Source organism: Oncorhynchus nerka, linkage group LG15 (assembly GCF_034236695.1).
Source record: "Oncorhynchus nerka isolate Pitt River linkage group LG15, Oner_Uvic_2.0, whole genome shotgun sequence".
In the NCBI taxonomy this organism is placed as follows: domain Eukaryota; kingdom Metazoa; phylum Chordata; class Actinopteri; order Salmoniformes; family Salmonidae; genus Oncorhynchus; species Oncorhynchus nerka.
The window spans coordinates 54,194,508-54,213,829 of record NC_088410.1 but is presented as its reverse complement, the minus strand read 5'-3'; the positions used below and the strand labels follow the sequence as shown (position 1 = coordinate 54,213,829).

General features: G+C 46.2%; 1 protein-coding gene across 1 annotated transcript in view; it reads right to left on the bottom strand.

The window, feature by feature from the left end:
* LOC115142708 (voltage-dependent L-type calcium channel subunit alpha-1D-like) overlaps positions 1-19,322 on the bottom strand; it is a 127,197-nt gene that overhangs the window by 78,465 nt on the left and 29,410 nt on the right. Inside the window, exons 3-7 of the mRNA XM_065001722.1 lie at positions 14,707-14,846; positions 8,298-8,506; positions 3,878-4,030; positions 3,549-3,745; positions 3,028-3,131 (exon numbers count right to left, since the gene is read on the bottom strand). Of these exons, the coding sequence (XP_064857794.1) occupies positions 3,028-3,131; positions 3,549-3,745; positions 3,878-4,030; positions 8,298-8,506; positions 14,707-14,846 (803 nt within the window). The remainder of the gene's footprint in view (positions 1-3,027; positions 3,132-3,548; positions 3,746-3,877; positions 4,031-8,297; positions 8,507-14,706; positions 14,847-19,322) is intronic.

The window sequence follows — 19,322 nt, the reverse complement described above, 5'->3', positions numbered from 1 at the left end:
CCAAGTCTGGAACCAACAGGACCCTGAACAGCTTCTACCACCAAGCCATAAGACTGCTAAACAATACCGCTAAATAGATAACCAAATGCCTACCAGGACTACCTGCATTGACCCTTTTTTGCACTCTTGCACTGACTACATACACCCACACCCACATAACATGCGCACACATGCATACTGATGCCACACACACACATACACACTTTCACACTCACCACATACACTTCTACTTCTGTCTATTATTTATCCTGTTGCCTTGTCACTTTATCCCTACCTATACGTGCCTAGCTACCTCAATCACACTATACGTGCTTGTTTTGTCACATAAACTGAAATTAGGCGAAATGCATAGTGATTTCTGCACAGAGCTGCTTTAACTCTGCATTGTTGGAAAATGACTTGTACGTAAGCATTTGTTTCACTGTTAGTCTACACCTGTTGTTTACGACGCATTTGACAAATAAAACATACACTATCGCGATAGTTAGATTAGCATGTCGTAAAAGAAGGTCACCAACAAATATCGCCCCAACCATAAACTCAACAAATACCTAATGCAGCAACGCTGTCATGTTCTTTGAAGGAGATCTGCATCTTTCAAATAATTTGCCAAAGGATATAAAGCGCTCCGCAAGTCATCGTCGTTAACAGTTGGGAAAACGGCAGAGAGTGAGACAGGGAAGCGACAGCAGCGAAGTCCGGCATGGCAATACTTTGAGAAGTTAAGTAAGTAGGTGAAATGCCAACTTGGCGAAGTGGAAATGAGCTATAGTGGCAGTACAGGTGCAATGCTTAACCACCTGAAAGGGAGGCACCTTGAGACCCAAACTGTTGCTAGCAGCAGCGCAGGCCTCCGAACAAGAGACAATAGACTGGGTCTTCACTGGAAAGAAGTACGATAAAGGACGGCGTGAGGAAGCCACAGCGCTGATTACAGAAACGATTGTAGTTGATATGCAGCCATTGTCAATGGTAGAGGATGCCGGATTCAATGCCCTGATGGCATATCTGGAACCAGACTACAAGATGCCATGTCGGGAAAAGAAAGTGACGGCACGGACGGAGAAAATGTACAATGATTGCTCTGCAAGTACAAAGCGTGAGCTCTCCAACAGCCCAACAGTGGTGTTAACAACAGATGGACGGACCTCTATGAATATACAGTCATGCATCATTGCAACGAGCCATCACATTGATGAGGAGTGGGACATGAAGTCCCATGTACTGACCACTGAGAGCATGGAGGAAAGAAACTCAGCAGAGAACCTAAAAACGGCATTAACTACCATCGTTGCTGGGTGGGGTGGGGTATCTGGTAACCATGACTACGGTAGATTAAACTGCATTGCCCCCTAGCAGTCATGCACAGGGCCATATCTGCATTTCAAATGCACATGTAATTGTATGATTTTTTATTTATTTTTAAACCATTTTAAAAATACATTTTATTTGTTTAAGTATTATTATTATTATTTAAATTTTTCGTTTTTATGGTCACATGTAATTGTATTATTTTTTTCTTATCGTTTAAACAGATAATTAATTTTTTAATGTTTTTTATTTTTATTCTGATTATTATTTATTTTTTCTCGTTTTTATGGTCAATAAAATAAGCACCCGGAGTAGACTGCCTAGTTAAATAAAGTTTCAATAAAAAAAATATTTAAAAAATGGTGGTTCTCAGAATGTTCCCAGAGGCATCTTTGCAAAGGCCTGCTAAATACTCATGATAGAACTTTCTGGAAGCCAAAAGGTTTTAGCGGGAGAGGACATAAGATGCAATGAATGTGAATATAACACGTCCACGTCACAATTATTGTATACATTGGAAATTGATAGGTCAATTTGTAAAAACAAACGTTCATTTAGCTGTTCTGTTTTGCCCAGCGGGTCTTGTTCCGACATAAGTTGCTACTTGAATAATCAGTCCCATTCATAACATATTACAGTACGACATACGAATGCCTATAATCATCTACAATTACTATACGTCACACTCAACTCCACACCTCAAGCAAAACTTCACAGTTCCCTAAAAATTATTCATTCACAGCATTTAAAAAAAATAAGTATATGGCTTAACAGAGAGAATGGGTCGTAACCCAGGAACATTGCCAACCACCAACGGAACCCTCTAAGAAAGAGCACGCATCCTCTGACTGCTACTAGCGAGTATTATAAACTAACACCTCACCCCCACTAACACGCTTCCTCCCCCACTGCAGGGGAATGGAAGCGGCAGTAGATACTGGAGCGAGAGAGCTTAGTGAAGGGCGAGGAATGAGATTCATTTCCTCTCTCGGGAGTTTGGGTGGTAGTGGTGATGACGGGGGTTGGGGTGGCGGTAATGGCTCCCTTCGCTGTCGGTTGCCGTAGCGAGGAAACGCAATGCAAAGGTTATGCTTGTGGTGGCCAGGGCAGTGAAACAGCATCAGTCTGATTTTAATTGTATTGTATTACCAGTGACTGAGTATTGCCGTACCTGTTATCTGTCTCCCGGAGACTTTCTCACCATTCCCCAACACCATACAAAGCAAGCCACTCCATGGTCTTTCGCTTGTCTCACCCGGCATAGCACACGCACTGTACACAGCGCACACACACACACTGCAGAGCACACAGCACCCTCAGCCGATTACCCACTCAGCACACCAAGCACAAGGTTAAGCATGAAAAAGGAGCCCAGAATGATTCGACTAACAAAGAAGACGGTGGGCCCAAAGCAGCAGGTTATCAGACAGACAGACGTACAGGCAGACAGACGTAGAGAGAAAGACAGACAGACAGACAGACAGACAGACAGACAGACAGACAGACAGACAGACAGACAGACAGACAGACAGACAGACAGACAGACAGACAGACAGACACGTACAGAAAGACGTAGAGAGAAAGACAGACAGACAGATAGACAGACAGACAGACCTGTATGAGGCCAGAGCAGCAGCAGGTTAACAGAAAGACAGGCGTAGAGAGAGAGAGAGAGAGAGAGAGAGAGAGAGAGAGAGAGAGACAGAGGTGTCTTACCCGCTCAACACTCCCAGAACCAGGTTCAGAACAAAGAAGGAGCCGAAGATGACCAGAGATACAAAGTAGACCCATGGAAGCTCTAGACCCATAGCGTCATTCATCTGGAGGAGCATCCGTCACCAGAGAGAGATGGGGAAAGAAGAAGAAGAAGAAAGAGGGGAGGAAGAGAAAGAGAAAGAGAATAACATGGATCGTCAGAGGTAGAGACAGGTGAGAAAAGGGAAGGGGGAAGGTTCTGGGACTCCGATTTATAGAGAAAGTCTTGACTGAACCTTTAATCATTTGAATGTCAATCACATCCAGGCCTAATGATTAATCTTCTGACACATCAGCTCAGAGGGAGTGAGCGGGTCAAAGTTCAGAGTGCAGAGGGCACATATGATTTGAAAAGAATTCAACTGCATCGTTGGGAAAGAACTTGTAAGTCAGCATTTCACTGTAAGGTCCACCGCACCTGTTCGGCCACATGTTACAAACGCAATTTGATTTGATATGACCTCTATGACGGAGAGCCTCACCCAGTAGAGCACGTCTGTCCAGCCTTCCATGGTGATACACTGGAACACGGTCAGCATGGCGAACAGGAAGTTGTCAAAGTTGGTGATGCCGTCGTTGGGGCCGTGCCAGCCCTCCCTGCACTCGGTGCCATTGATGGGACACTGGCGCCCGTGCCCTGAGATCGCACATGGAGCCGGCTCGTCCTCCGCTATCATGCCTACAAAGAGATGGGGGGGGGGGGGGGGGCAGACGGAAAGAGAGAGACTGAAACCACAAATGCAATAGTCATGTACACACACAGAGATGGTAAGATGCACGCACGCACGTACGCACGCACACACGCTCTTACCTGTGCTGGGGAAGAAGCAGGTAGCGTGCATTTTACCAATGAAGAGCTCAAGGCCGATGATGGCGTAGATGATGATGACAAACAGGACCAGCAGGGCGATGTGGAGGAGAGGAACCATGGCTTTAATAATGGAGTTCAACACAACCTGTAAACCTACAGAGAGTCGAACATTCGTGTTAGAGAAGGACGACATAGCTAGGTGTTTGTGCGTGCGTGTGTTAGAGTAATACTGTGTGTGGTTGAATTTGAGTCAAGGTCGATTAGTAAACGCTCTTGAATCCAGACCACATATCTCCCTGGTGACGGGGGTAACGAGTCTCACTTCACGTCTCCTGTCTTTACCATTACTTGAATTATTATTATTATAAATGTTTAACTTCTTGGACGTAGAAATCATTTCCCAAGTATTGCCACGCATAAATAGAGGCATATATGATTGTATCCCAATGTAATCAGGGTTTGAAATGATTCCGTTTCTACAATAATATGTCATATGAGATCTGCGCGTAAAACATTTACATTTGACATTTGTCATTTAGCAGATGTTCTTATCCAGAGAGACATACAGTAAGTGCATTCATCTTAAGATAGCTAGGTGAGACAACCACATATCACAGTCAAATATATAGGACACGAATATTCCATTCCAGCTAAACATTGGATATATAGCGTCATTTAAAAAAAATACTCATACACATCTAAAATCTATGAATGAAAAATCTGAAAATAGTAATATATTGCACACGCATGAATAATCAAGAAATGTATCTTATGAAAGAAGAGAAATGTGAAACATTACAGGATATAGCGTTTCGGAAATAACTAGGATTTTCCTGCTATTGTAATCCTTGGGCGGGCCGGCTAAGCGTTTTTTTGGGGTCACGTAAGTCCAAACAGTGTAAAAAAATATATTTAAAAAATACTGTGACCCCAAGTCTAGATTTGCAAAAAATTGCTTGGTTGTCAACGTTAACTAGTGCTAGTTGGATGTACCTGTGCCAAAACTCTGTTATTTATCATCCTATACCTAGTGAGTATACCAAGGTGTTTAGAGCAGATCTATATTTCTTAAGGATTGAAATAGGAAATAGGAACCAAATGCAGGTAATACTTCATCTGGTGCTACCCCAACAATAGTTGTCCCTGACCATCGTTAAGAGTATGCTTCCTGATAACACGTCGGTTGCTTCTTACTACATTAAGTAAGGGAATTTCTGTTAAACGGTGGAGCAATACCTCCCGGGTGGCGCAGTAGTCTAAGGCACTGCAGCGCAGTGCTAGCTGTGCCACTAGAGATTCTGAGTTCGAGTCCAGGCTCTGTCGCAGCCAGCCGCGACCGGGAGTCCCATGGGGTGGCGCACAATTGGCCCAGCGTCGTCCGGATTAGGAGAAGGTTTGGACGGCAGGGATGTCCTTGTCCCATCGCGCACTAGCGACTCCTGTGGCGGGCTGGGCGCAGTGCAAGCTGACACCGTCAACAGGTGTACAGTGTTACCCCGCAGAGCGGCTTGGTTGGGTTATGTTTCGGAGGACGCATGGCTCTCGACCTTCGCCTCTCCCGAGTCCGTACTGGAGTTGCAGTGATGAGACAAGACTGTAACTACCAATTGGATACCACAAAATTGAGGTGAAATAAAGTATAAATAAAGATGGTAAAGCAATGCCAGAGAACGTGTTTCATGAAGTTAAATTGATTTTTACCGGGTTAAACCATCACTGCCGTATAGAATCGCAATATATATATCGAATTGTGATAGATATAGGATTGCAATACATATCGTATCGGCACACAAGTACGGTAAAAATATCCTATTGTGAGGTACCTGGCAATTCCCAGCCCTAGTTAAGATGTTCATGATGTGTATGCAGGAATAGAACCCACTGGAACACACATTGATCAAACCTATCACCTTTATCTCAAGACAACGTGAAGGTGTAGAGAGGGAAGGTTGAGAAAAAAAGGTAGGCAACAATTCCTCCTCGACACTGATTCTCAACACGGGTGTGTCCACAGGGGTGCGTCCTCCGTCCCCTCCTGTAGTTCGCTGACGGCACAACAATAGTAGGCCTGATTAACAATCAGGCAGTACAAGAGCATCATGGCAAAAACTGGAAGACAGGCCAATCATTTCTACCCTCAGAACATCAGGCTGCTGAACAGCCACCACTAGTCGGTTATCTGCTCCAACCTGATACTCCACCTATGGACATTTATCCCCCACACCCCTCAACGGTCACTTACCGTCCCCCCAAACTTACTTTTACTCTGCCCCCATCCCAACTACATTCATAACTTGCAGTTGTTAATATGTATATATACAGTATATAAAATAAGTGTCCCTTTTTCAGGACCCTGTCTTTCAAAAGTAATTCGTAGAAATCCAAATAAATTCACAGATCTTCATGGTAAAAGGTTTAAACACTGTTTCCCATGCTTGTTCAATGAACCATAAACAATGAATGAACATGCACCTGTGGAACAGTCATTAAGACACTAACAACTTACAGACAGTAGGCAATTAAGGTCACAGTTATGAAAACTTAGAACACTAAAGAGGCCTTTCTACTGACTCTGAAAAACACCAGAAGAAAGATGCCAAGGGTCCCTGCTCATCTGCGTGAATGTGCCTTAGGCATGCTGCAAGGAGGCATGAGGACTGCAGATGTGGCCGGGACAATAAATTGCAATGTCCGTACTGTGAGAAGCCTAAGACAGCGCTACAGGGAGACAGGACGGACAGCTGATCGTCCTCACAGTGGCAGACCACGTGTAACAACCCCTGCACAGAATTGATACATATCCGAACATCACACCTGCGGGACAGGTACAGGATGTCAACAACAACTGCCCGAGTTACACCAGGAACGCACAATCCCTAAATCAGTGCTCAGACTGTCTGCAATAAGCTGAGAGAGGCTGGACTGAGGGCTTGAAGGCCTGTTGTAAAGGCAGGTCCTCACCAGACATCACCGGCAACAACGTCGCCTATGGCCACAGTAGCTGGACCAGACAGGACTGGCGAAAAGTGCTCTTCACTGACGAGTCACGGTTTTGCCTCACCAGGGGTGATGGTCGGATTTGCCTTTATCGTTGAAGGAATGAGCGTTTACAGGCCTGTACTCTGGAGCAGGATCAATTTGGAGGTGGAAGGTCCGGTGGGGCAGTGTGTCACAGCATCATCGGACTGAGCTTGTTGTCATTGCAGGTAATCTCAACGGTGTGCGTTACAGGGAAGACATCCTCCACCCTCATGTGGTATCCTTCCTGCAGGCTCATCCTGACACAACCCTCCAGCATGACATTGCCACCAGCCATACTGCTTATTCTGTGCGTGATTTCCTGCAAGACAGGAATGTCAGTGTTCTGCCATGGCCAGCGAAGAGCAAGGATCTCAGTCTCATTGAGCATGTTTGGGACCTGTTGGATCGGAAGGTGAGGGCTAGGGCCATTCCCCCCAGAAATATCCGGGAACTTGCAGGTGCCTTGGTGGAAGAGTGCGGTAACATCTCACAGCATGAACGGGCAAATCTGGTGCAGTCCATGAGGAGGAGATGCACTACAGTACTTAATGCAGCTGGTGGCCACACCAGATATTGACTGTTACTTTATATTTTGACCCCCCCTTTGTTCAGGGACACATTACTCCATTTCTGTTAGTCACATGTCTGTGGAACTTGTTCAGTTTATGTCTCAGTTGTTGCATCTTGTCATGTTCATACAAATATTTACACATGTTAAGTTTGCTGAAAATAAACACAGTTGACAGTGAGAGGACGTTTCTTTTTTTGCTGAGTTTATATATATCATTTATGGTTTTTATTTCACTTGGTCCCCACACAACACCTCAATGGTCATGCTGCTCCCCCTATGGTCATTCCCCCTCACCACCTCAACAGTCTTTACTCAGCCTCCACCCCAATGGTCATGCTGCTCCCCCATGGTCATTCCCCCTCACCACCTCAACAGTCTTTACTCAGCCTCCACCCCAATGGACATGTATTTATTCATCACTGCTACAGTTGTTATGATGTATAATGACAATCAGGTCACAGTTTGCCGCAGTGTTATTTACTGGGGTGGTGTTATGTAGTTCCTTTTTCAGAGGTTAGCCTATATACTCTAGGTCAATGGAGGTTTCCTGTGCATGTTTCATCATGGGGGTCAAAGGTGAGGGATCAGGCAGCACTCACAACAACACTGTGTTCGTGTCAGACCTAGGTTAACATACTATTTGAAATATTTAAAATGTACATTAGCCTGCCTGGAGTGCCAGATGGATGGGGTTCTCACTCCTTGTATTTTTTTCTATTCCATGGTGTCAGGCAAGCTCAATCAAGTCCAGATAAAGTATTTGAAAGGATCTCAAACAGCATTTGAACCTAGGTCTGGTTGGTGTTGTGTCAGATAACAGTAACTTACTGGGCACTCCTGAGACCAGGCGTAGGGGTCGCAGCACACGGAAGGCTCGGAGGGCTTTGACGTCGAAGCCGCCCGACTTTCCCCCGTGGCCTTGGGCGGAGGGGTGGAGCGCTGCCGCCGCAGCGGCCGCCGCAGCCGCACCCGCCTCCGCTTCCTCCTTCGTCTCAACAGAGTCTTTGGTCAAAAGCTCCAGGACAACACTGAACAGCCTGTGGAGAAAAAACAGGGAAAAAATGCTATAGGAAACACATCAGAAAGAGAATGTTGCAGATCATACATTCCAGGACGGCACTGAATTACTACAGAAAGAGAGAGAACATGTTAAAAAGACTGGAGCATTGGATTCAGGGCCCATATTCCTCTCCCAGAGTAGGAGTAGGAGTGCTGATCTAGGATCAGGTACCCCATGTTCATGCAATCTTATTCATTATGAAATAAAAGGCAAAACTCAGTAGATCAGCAGTCCCACTCCGAGACTTTATAAATACGGGCCCAGACCAATACAATAGACTCTAAAGAAACGTACAGTTGGGCTGGTTAAAAAGTTTCCCTGCACTAATTACGATTTTTTGCCCGTGCTACAGATGGCAATATCGATCCTCTAATAATCGGTTTGCAAAAGATTTTTCAGGGGGTGCTCAGGGAGAACATTTCGTTGTTTTGAAGCAAATTTCATGCAATTCTATGCCTTTTGCTGTGGCTAATGAAATGTTATTTTGCTCAAACATAATAACAAAATCAATTCTGCTAAATTCATTGTTTTGGAATGTTCAATTCTCCCTGACTGTCTTGCTTTTGCTTCGGTGATTGTTAGTTCTCAAAGATTATATAAATATATATTTAGGTCCAGTATATTTTCTTTTCACACTCACACACACAAACACACTCACATGCGCACACACACACACACACACACACACACACACACACACACACACACACACACACACACACACACACACACACACACACACACTAAATGGGCTGAATGGAGTTGCCAGGCCTCTCACTGAGGTGTTTGATGGCTCACTCATCAGTTCATATGACAATAATACCATCAGAACAGAATACCACATGTATATGCTGAGCCCCTTTTATTATACTGTAACTGTATTTTCTTGTAGAGCACTTAAAAAGAAAATCTGATAATGATGATAATGATGACAGATCCCAATGAAGCCATCATTTGATCTGACATCACATACACTATACATACAAAGGTATGTGGACCTGTTGCTGACAGGTGTATAAAATGGAGTACACCGCCATGCTAGGACCCTTACTTCCAGTGAAGGGAAATCTTAACGCTACAGCATACAACTTCCAACTTTGTGGCAACAAATCAAATCAAATGTTTATTTGTCACATACACATGGTTAGCAGATGTTAATGCGAGTGTAGCGAAATGCTTGTGCTTCTAGTTCCGACAATGCAGTAATAACCAACAAGTAATCTAACTAACAATTCCTAAACTACTGTCTTATACACAGTGTAAGGGGATAAAGAATATGTACATAAGGATATATGAATGAGTGATGGTACAGAGCAGCATAGGCCAGATACAGTAGATGATATCGAGTACAGTATATACATATGAGATGAGTATGTAAACAAAGTGGCATAGTTAAAGTGGCTAGTGATACATGTATTACATAAGGATGCAGTCGATGATATAGAGTACAGTATATACGTATGCATATGAGATTAATAATGTAGGGTAAGTAACATTATATAAGGTAGCATTGTTTAAAGTGGCTAGTGATATATTTACATCATTTCCCATCAATTCCCATTATTAAAGTGGCTGGAGTTGAGTCAGTGTCAGTGTGTTGGCAGCAGCCACTCAATGTTAGTGGTGGCTGTTTAACAGTCTGATGGCCTTGAGATAGAAGCTGTTTTTCAGTCTCTCGGTTTCCAGCTTTGATGCACCTGTACTGACCTCGCCTTCTGGATGATAGCGGGGTGAACAGGCAGTGGCTCGGGTGGTTGATGTCCTTGATGATCTTTATGGCCTTCCTGTAACATCGGGTGGTGTAGGTGTCCTGGAGGGCAGGTAGTTTGCCCCCGGTGATGTGTTGTGCAGACCTCACTACCCTCTGGAGAGCCTTACGGTTGAGGGCGGAGCAGTTGCCGTACCAGGCGGTGATACAGCCCGCCAGGATGCTCTCGATTGTGCATCTGTAGAAGTTTGTGAGTGCTTTTGGTGACAAGCCAAATTTCTTCAGCCTCCTGAAGTTGAAGAGGCGCTGCTGCGCCTTCTTCACGATGCTGTCTGTGTGAGTGGACCAATTCAGTTTGTCTGTGATGTGTATGCCGAGGAACTTAAAACTTGCTACCCTCTCCACTACTGTTCCATCGATGTGGATAGGGGGGTGTTCCCTCTGCTGTTTCCTGAAGTCCACAATCATCTCCTTAGTTTTGTTGACGTTGAGTGTGAGGTTATTTTCCTGACACCACACTCCGAGGGCCCTCACCTCCTCCCTGTAGGCCGTCTCATCGTTGTTGGTAATCAAGCCTACCACTGTTGTGTCGTCCGCAAACTTGATGATTGAGTTGGAGGCGTGCGTGGCCACGCAGTCGCGGGTGAACAGGGAGTACAGGAGAGGGCTCAGAACGCACCCTTGTGGGGCCCCAGTGTTGAGGATCAGTGGGGAGGAGATGTTGTTGCCTACCCTCACCACCTGGGGGCGGCCCGTCAGGAAGTCCAGTACCCAGTTGCACAGGGCGGGGTCGAGACCCAGGGTCTCGAGCTTGATGACGAGCTTGGAGGGTACTATGGTGTTGAATGCCGAGCTGTAGTCGATGAACAGCATTCCCACATAGGTATTCCTCTTGTCCAGATGGGTTAGGGCAGTGTGCAGTGTGGTTGAGATTGCATCGTCTGTGGACCTACTTGGGCGGTAAGCAAATTGGAGTGGGTCTAGGGTGTCAGGTAGGGTGGAGGTGATATGGTCCTTGACTAGTCTCTCAAAGCACTTCATGATGACGGAAGTGAGTGCTACGGGGCGGTAGTCGTTTAGCTCAGTTACCTTAGCTTTCTTGGGAACAGGAACAATGGTGGCCCTCAGCAGACTGGTATAGGGATTGATTGAATATGTCCGTAAACACACCGGCCAGCTGGTCTGCGCATGCTCTGAGGGCGCGGCTGGGGATGCCGTCTGGGCCTGCAGCCTTGCGAGGGTTAACACGTTTAAATGTCTTACTCACCTCGGCTGCAGTGAAGGAGAGACCGCATGTTTTCGTTGCAGTCCGTGTCAGTGGCACTGTATTGTCCTCAAAGCGGGCAAAAAAGTTATTTAGTCTGCCTGGGAGCAAGACATCCTGGTCCGTGACTGGGCTGGATTTCTTCCTGTAGTCCGTGATTGACTGTAGACCCTGCCACATGCCTCTTGTGTCTGAGCCGTTGAATTGAGATTCTACTTTGTCTCTGTACTGACGCTTAGCTTGTTTGATAGCCTTGCGGAGGGAATAGCTGCACTGTTTGTATTCGGTCATGTTACCAGACACCTTGCCCTGATTAAAAGCAGTGGTTCGCGCTTTCAGTTTCACGCGAATGCTGCCATCAATCCACGGTTCTGGTTAGGGAATGTTTTAATCGTTGCTATGGGAACGGCATCTTCAACGCACGTTCTAATGAACTCGCTCACCGAATCAGCGTATTCGTCAATGTTGTTATCTGACGCAATACGAAACATATCCCAGTCCACGTGATGGAAGCAGTCTTGGAGTGTGGAGTCAGCTTGGTCGGACCAGCGTTGGACAGACCTCAGCGTGGGAGCATCTTGTTTTAGTTTCTGTCTGTAGGCAGGGATCAACAAAATGGAGTCGTGGTCAGCTTTTCCGAAAGGGGGGCGGGGCAGGGCCTTATATGCTTCGCGGAAGTTAGAGTAACAATGATCCAAGGTTTTTCCACCCCTGGTTGCGCAATCGATATGCTGATAAAATTTAGGGAGTCTTGTTTTCAGATTAGCCTTGTTAAAATCCCCAGCTACAATGAATGCAGCCTCCGGATAAATGGTTTCCATTTTGCAAAGAGTTAAATAAAGTTTGTTCAGAGCCATCGATGTGTCTGCTTGGGGGTGGATATATACGGCTGTGATTATAATCAAAGAGAATTCTCTTGGTAGATAATGCGGTCTACATTTGATTGTGAGGAATTCTAAATCAGGTGAACAGAAGGATTTGAGTTCCTGTATGTTTCTTTCATCACACCATGTCTCGTTAGCCATAAGGCATACGCCCCCGCCCCTCTTCTTACCAGAAAGGTGTTTGTTTCTGTCGGCGCGATGCGTGGAGAAACCCGTTGGCTGCACCGCTTCGGATAGCGTCTCTCCAGTGAGCCATGTTTCCGTGAAGCACAGAACGTTACAGTCTCTGATGTCCCTCTGGAATGCTACCCTTGCTCGGATTTCATCAACCTTGTTGTCAAGAGACTGGACATTGGCAAGAAGAATGCTAGGGTATGGTGCACGGTGTGCCCGTCTCCGGAGTCTGACCAGAAGACCGCCTCGTTTCCCTCTTTTTCGGAGTCGTTTTTTTTGGGTCGCTGCATGCGATCCATTCCGTTGTCCTGTTTGTAAGGCAGAACACAGGATGGTGAGTTGACGCTGATCTTATATTCAGTAGTTCTTCTCGACTGTATGTAATGAAACCTAAGATGACCTGGGGTACTAATGTAAGAAATAACACGTAAAAAAAAAAAAAAACTGCATAGTTTCCTAGGAACGCGAAGCGAGGCGGCCATCTCTGTCGGCGCCGGACAGGCCCTTTCCTGTTTCATCATGACAATTCCCCCATGCACAAAGAGAGGTCAATACAGAAATGGTTTGTCGAGACCGGTGTGGAAGAACTTGACAGGCATGCACAGAGCTCTGACCTCAACCCCATCGAACACCTTCGGGATGAATTCGAATGCCGACTGCGAGCCAGGCCTAATCGCCCAACATCAGTGCCCAATGCTCTTGTAGCTAACTGGAAGCATGTCCCGGCAGCAATGTTCCAACATCTAGTGGAAAGCTTTCCCAGAAGAGTGGAGGCTGTTATAGTAGCAAAGAGGGGGACCAACTCCATATTAATGCCCATGATTTTGGAAAGAGATGTTTGTCGAGCAGATGTCCACATACTTTTGGTCATGTAGTGTACTTTGTGCAGTCATTTGGCCTGCGTGCAGTATTTTAGTGTGTCCATTTCAGTTGTGAGGATATCGACACGTCTATATTTGGATATCGACAGGGATTATCTTAGTGTTCTGTTTCTATGATAATTTCAATGCGTGTGCTGTAGTCAGTCAGTCAGTCAGTCATCCTAGCAGGATGCATCTCTCTGCATCTAAATGCATGACAGATCAACCCACATGCCGCATACAGGCACAGATCTGACCTAGCTACCCACTGGACTGTGTGTGTATTAGAGGAGAGAGGGAGGGAGGGAGATGGGGAGATGGGGATGGGGGAGGGGGCAGGGAAATAGGGTATGAGGGAGCGATAGGGAGATAGGGAGATAGGGAGGGATAGAGATAGGGAGATATGGAGGGATAGAGATAGGGAGATAGGGAGGGATAGAGGAAGAGAGATGGGGAGATATGGAGGGGGGCAGGGAAAGAGGGTGTGAGGGAGAGATAGGGAGATAGGGAGGGATAGAGGGAGAGAGATAGCGAGGGAGGGAGGGAGGGAGGGAGGGAGATAGAGAGGAGGGTGGGAGAGGAAGAGAAAGCTAGAGAGGAGGAAAGGAGAAAGAGAGAGAGAGAGAGAGAGAGAGAGGAAAGGAAGATAAAGATAGAGTGAGAGAGAGAAAGAAAGAGAGGAGAAAGAAAGGGGGAATATGGAATGAGAGAGAAAAGGAAGCGAGGGTAGGACAGGAGCGATGGAACATGGCGTGATGGTGAGTCACTCCAGTGGTGGTAAAGTTGTGATTTATCCTCCATGTCTTTTCTGGGTCATATACTGTAAGTGGATGAGGGTCCGTCCATATTAGTACACCGGCAGTGAACACGTCCGGAATGGCACCCTATTCCCTATATAAGAGTGTACTACTTTTGACCAGGGCCCGGGAATGAACCAACTCAACCACTGTCACAAACAAGTACACAATCAGGCTCAAATGAGGAGCTGCAGTTCAAATTCAAATCCTAAACTGAAACACAAAAAATGCACTGGGCCTGTATTCATCAAGCTTCTCAGTGTCTGAGCATAAGTACTGTTCTGGAATCAGATTTGCCTTGCAAATTATCATGAATGGACAGGCGGGACCTGATCCTAGATCAGCAGCCCTACGCCGAGACTATTTAATGAAGTACTTCACAACACAATCAGAACTGAGGAAGTCCATACTATTGAAAATCCTTGTAGCCCTTCAGATGAATTCCAGTTGAATGAGCGGCTGGAGAGTAAGGAAGGTTGGAGATACCTACCCGACAACGACGATGACAAAATCCAGCATGTTCCATCCGTTTCTCACATACGCGTTCTGGTGCGCCACTAAACCGTAGGCGATAATCTTCAGAAAGGTTTCAATAGTGAAAATGACGAGGAAGACATGTTCTACCGTTTCCTGCAGAGAGAGAGAGAGAGAGAGAGAGAGAGAGAGAGAGAGAGAGAGAGAGAGAGAAAGAGAAAGAGAGGAAAATAAAACAATATGTCGCTATGGGCGTTGGGCCATACTAATGATTTATTATACAGTAGTGACCATTCACATTAGAATATTAACACACACACACACACACACACACACACACACACACACACACACACACACACACACACACACACACACACACACACACACACACACACACACACACACAGAGGGATACAGTTCATCCAGTTGATCAACGTCGTACACACACACACACACACACACACACACACAAACACACACACACACACACACACAGAGGGATACAGTTCATCCAGTTGATCAACGTCGCTCGGCCCGCTGCAGCACTGTCCAGACAGCTGACCACCACAACCCCACCATCAGGCCTGGCTGCTACCTGGCGGAATGAAGCAACTCAAATCTTACAACCGGAGCATGGTTTCGTTCTAGAATACCCCTGGGTCTGCGTCCCAAATGGCACTTTTGACAGGGGCACGTTTGAGGTACGATTTGGGACAAAGCCCTGGCCACCACCTCAAAGCGGCTGTATTCAGTCGGGAACAACAGACAGAGCTCTGACTTCATCAGATTCGAATCAATCAACTCATCCCATCTCAACAATGACCCGACATGACACAGGTCGAAAACAGACAGACACTCAGGCACGGGCCCATCCAATGTGACCCAGGAAGTACAAAACACAGTTTACGAGGTCCGCATAGACGGGATAACTTGGAGGCACCATGGTGAGTGTCTTGCTGTGGTAGGTACTGTAGACAGGAAGGACAGGATAGGGAGCGACAGATGCTGGCTGAGACAGGTATGTCAGCATCAGAGTAGTGACTGAGTGAGTGTGTTTGTATACAGCCCAGGAGGTTGGTGGCACCTTAATTGGGGAGAACGGGCTGGTGGTAATGTCTGGAACGGAATCAGTGGAATGGTATCAAATACATCAAACACACGGTTTCCAGGTGTTTGACGCCACTCCATTTGCTCCGTTCCGGCCACACCGGTGTTGCCCTGTCTCTAGCCTGCCACAGGGGGAATGCTCAGAGGGGTAGGGTTAAATGCGGAAGACACATTTCAGTTGAATGCATCCAGTTTCTCCACTCAGCAGCCATGAGTGGGGCCAAAGTGTGACTCGGCTGTTCAGGACACTCCCAGGTCGGCTCCAGAGACATGTTTTATTTTATTTATTTTATTTCACCTTTATTTAACCAGGTAAGGTAGTTGAAAACAAGTTCTCATTTGCAACTGCGACCTGGCCAAGATAAAGCCGAGCAATTCGACACAGCGACGGGGTAGCCTAGTGGTTAGAGCGTTGGACTAGTAACCGGAAGGTTGTAAGTTCAAACCCCCGAACAAGGTACAAATCTGTCGTTCTGCCCCTGAACAGGCAGTTAACCCGCTGTTCGTAGGCCGTCATTGAAAATAAGAATTTGTTCTTAACTGACTTGCCTAGTTAAATAAAGGTAAAATAAATAAATAAACATACAACAACAGTTACACATGGAATAAACAAAACATACAGTCAATAATACAGAAAGTATATATACAGTGAGTTCAAATGAGGTAAGTTAAGGAAATAAATAGGCCATGGTGGCGAAGTAATTACAATATAGCATTTAAACACTGGAATGGTAGATCGGCAGAAGATGAATGTGCAGGTAGAGATACTGGGGTGCAAATGAGCAAAATAAATAAATACCAGTATGGGGATGAGGTAGGTAGGTAGATAGATGGGCTGTTTACAGATGGGCTATGTACAGGTGCAGTGATCTGTAAGCTGCTCTGACAGCTGGCGCTTAAAGCTAGTGAGGGAGATGTGAGTCTCCAGCGTGTGACAGGTGAGAGGGCTGGGCTGGGACCCCTTTCACCCTCCCTCCCTCCCTCCCTCCATTATAGACGAGGCACAGCAGCCACCTTAACACCCAGCATGCAGTTTATACAGTGTGGACACAGCATAGAGTCTGTCTGCCTGTCTGTCTTTCGCTGTTTTCAAAGCCATAACCAAATTGTGTGCTAGCTAGTTTGATTCCATCCGCTGCTTTCTACCGACCCATATCATATCTATTGTTACCTATTCTAAAATCAGGGGTCCTGCTGGCCAGATGCAGTGTTCAGAGAGTGAACGTTAAACAAAGCCATTTAACTCTTCACATGCTGGACTCTGACTCCATTCTCTCTCTCTCTCTCTCTCTCTCTCTCTCCCGACTCCCGACTCCTTAATCCCAGTGCTCTGTAGACACCATACAGAGCATTCTGGGCTGCAGGGCTCGTTTTGCCAACAGTTTACTGCCGATTGAGTGAAGCACTTAGCCCAGTGAAAGAGACATGGGCCCCTTTGTTACCACTGTAAAAGGTTGAGCGGGGCTTTCGGCCTACCACTGCCATTCTATTGAGAGTGGCAGAGCGGGACAGAAAGAGAGAGGCAGAGATAGCGAGATAGGGGCAGAGCGGGACAGAGAGAGAGAGGCAGAGATAGAGAAATAGGGGCAGAGTGGGATAGCGAGAGAGAGGCAGAGATAGAGAGATAGGTGCAGAGCAAGAGAGAGAGAGAGAGAGAGAGAGAGAGAGAGAGAGAGAGAAAGACAGAGAGACAGAGAGAGAGAGGGGATAGTGAGGCCTGTGGGGTAGGCCATAAATATCTCTGACTAATGGCAGAGCTTATTTGTGCTGTAAAGAGCTGTACAGTATGCACTCCTCTCATACATACAAAACACAGATACTAACAGAACATTCTTATAAGCTCCCGCAGCCCCCCCCATGCACACACGCACGCACGCACACACGCACTGCAAGCATGCACAGCAAGTATACACACACACACAGACGCACACACAGATGGACACACGGTCCTGTCAAAACAGATAAACACTTCCACACACGTGCACACCGACAACACACAGGCACACTCACACACACGTTCCTCATGTAAACCTGTGTTGCCCTGTCTCAAGCCTGCCACAGGGCGAATGCTCAGAAGGGTAGGGTTAAATGCGGAAGACACATTTCAGTTGAATGCATCCAGTTGTGCAGCTGACTAGGTATCCCCCCTTTCCTCTCTCTCGTGTCCGAAGGCAATAACACAGTCCATGAGACTCAGAGAGAAAGAGCTCTCCTCATATAATCAAGGGGGACGCTAACCCAACCCACTGAACCATGTACAGACAGTTTTACATAGCATCACTGGCGATGTCAAATCAAATCAAATTGTATTTGTCGCATGCGCCGAATACAAAAGGTGTAGACCTCACAGTGAAATGCTTACTTACAAACCCTTAACCAATAATGCAGTTTTAAGAAAATACATTTAAAAAAAATATTGAATAATAATTCAAGAGCAGCAGTAAAATAACAATAGCGAGGCTATATACAGGGGTTACCAGTACAGAGTCAATGTGCTAACCGGGGGCCCCGGTTAGTCCAGGTGATTGCGGTAACTATGAACTATAGAGAAGATACAAAATGATTGAAGTAACCAGTCTATGAACACCGCAGACACAGCTCGCAGAACGACACACGAGGCGGCTAAATCTCATCGTGAAGAAGTCATAGGTCCTATTCATCAGGGCAAATTGTAGCGAAACGTTTGGCAACGGAAAATGAAAATGAGCATTTCTTATTGGACAAGTTCACATAGGTCTCTCCTCGGTTATGGCCCGTTTGCTTAGGTTTGGTTCTCAGTGAAAGTGTCCATGAACTAAACAAAGCAGTGTTTTGTTTAATTGGAGTGCGCTGATATGGGATTGACGGAGGGATGTAGCCAATACATTGCAATGTTGAGAAAGAATTAGGTTCCAGACGATCGACCGGCATGTTAAGCCTTTATTACATTTCAAACTCATTGTATTGGTCATTTCTTTAACACAGGTGATTTCATGGCGAGTGTAGAGAGTATATATATATATATAGAGGATATTGTTATCCACGTCGGTGCCAACGATGCTAAGATGAAACAGTCAGAGGTCACCAAGCGCAACATAGCTTGAGTGTGTAAAAATCAGCTAGAAAGATGTGTCAGGCATCGAGTAATTGTCTCTGGCCCCCTCCCAGTTAGGGGGGAGTGATGAGCTCGACAGCAGAGTCTCACAACTCAATCGCTGGTTGAAAACTCTTTTCTGCCCCACCCAAAAGATAGAATTTGTAAATAATTGGCCCTCTTTCAGGACCAAGCCTGGCCTGTTGAGGAGTGATGGACTCCATCCTAGCTGGAAGGGTGCTCTCATCTTATCTACGAACATAGACAGGGCTCTAACTCCCCTAGCTCCACAATGAGATAGGGTGCAGGCCAGGCAGCAGGCTATTTGCCAGCCTGCTAGCTGAGTGGAGTCTGCCACTAGCACAGTCAGTGTAGTCAGCTCAGCTATCCGCATTGAGACCGTGTCTGTGCCTCGACCTGGGTTGGGCAAAACTAAACATGGCGGTGTT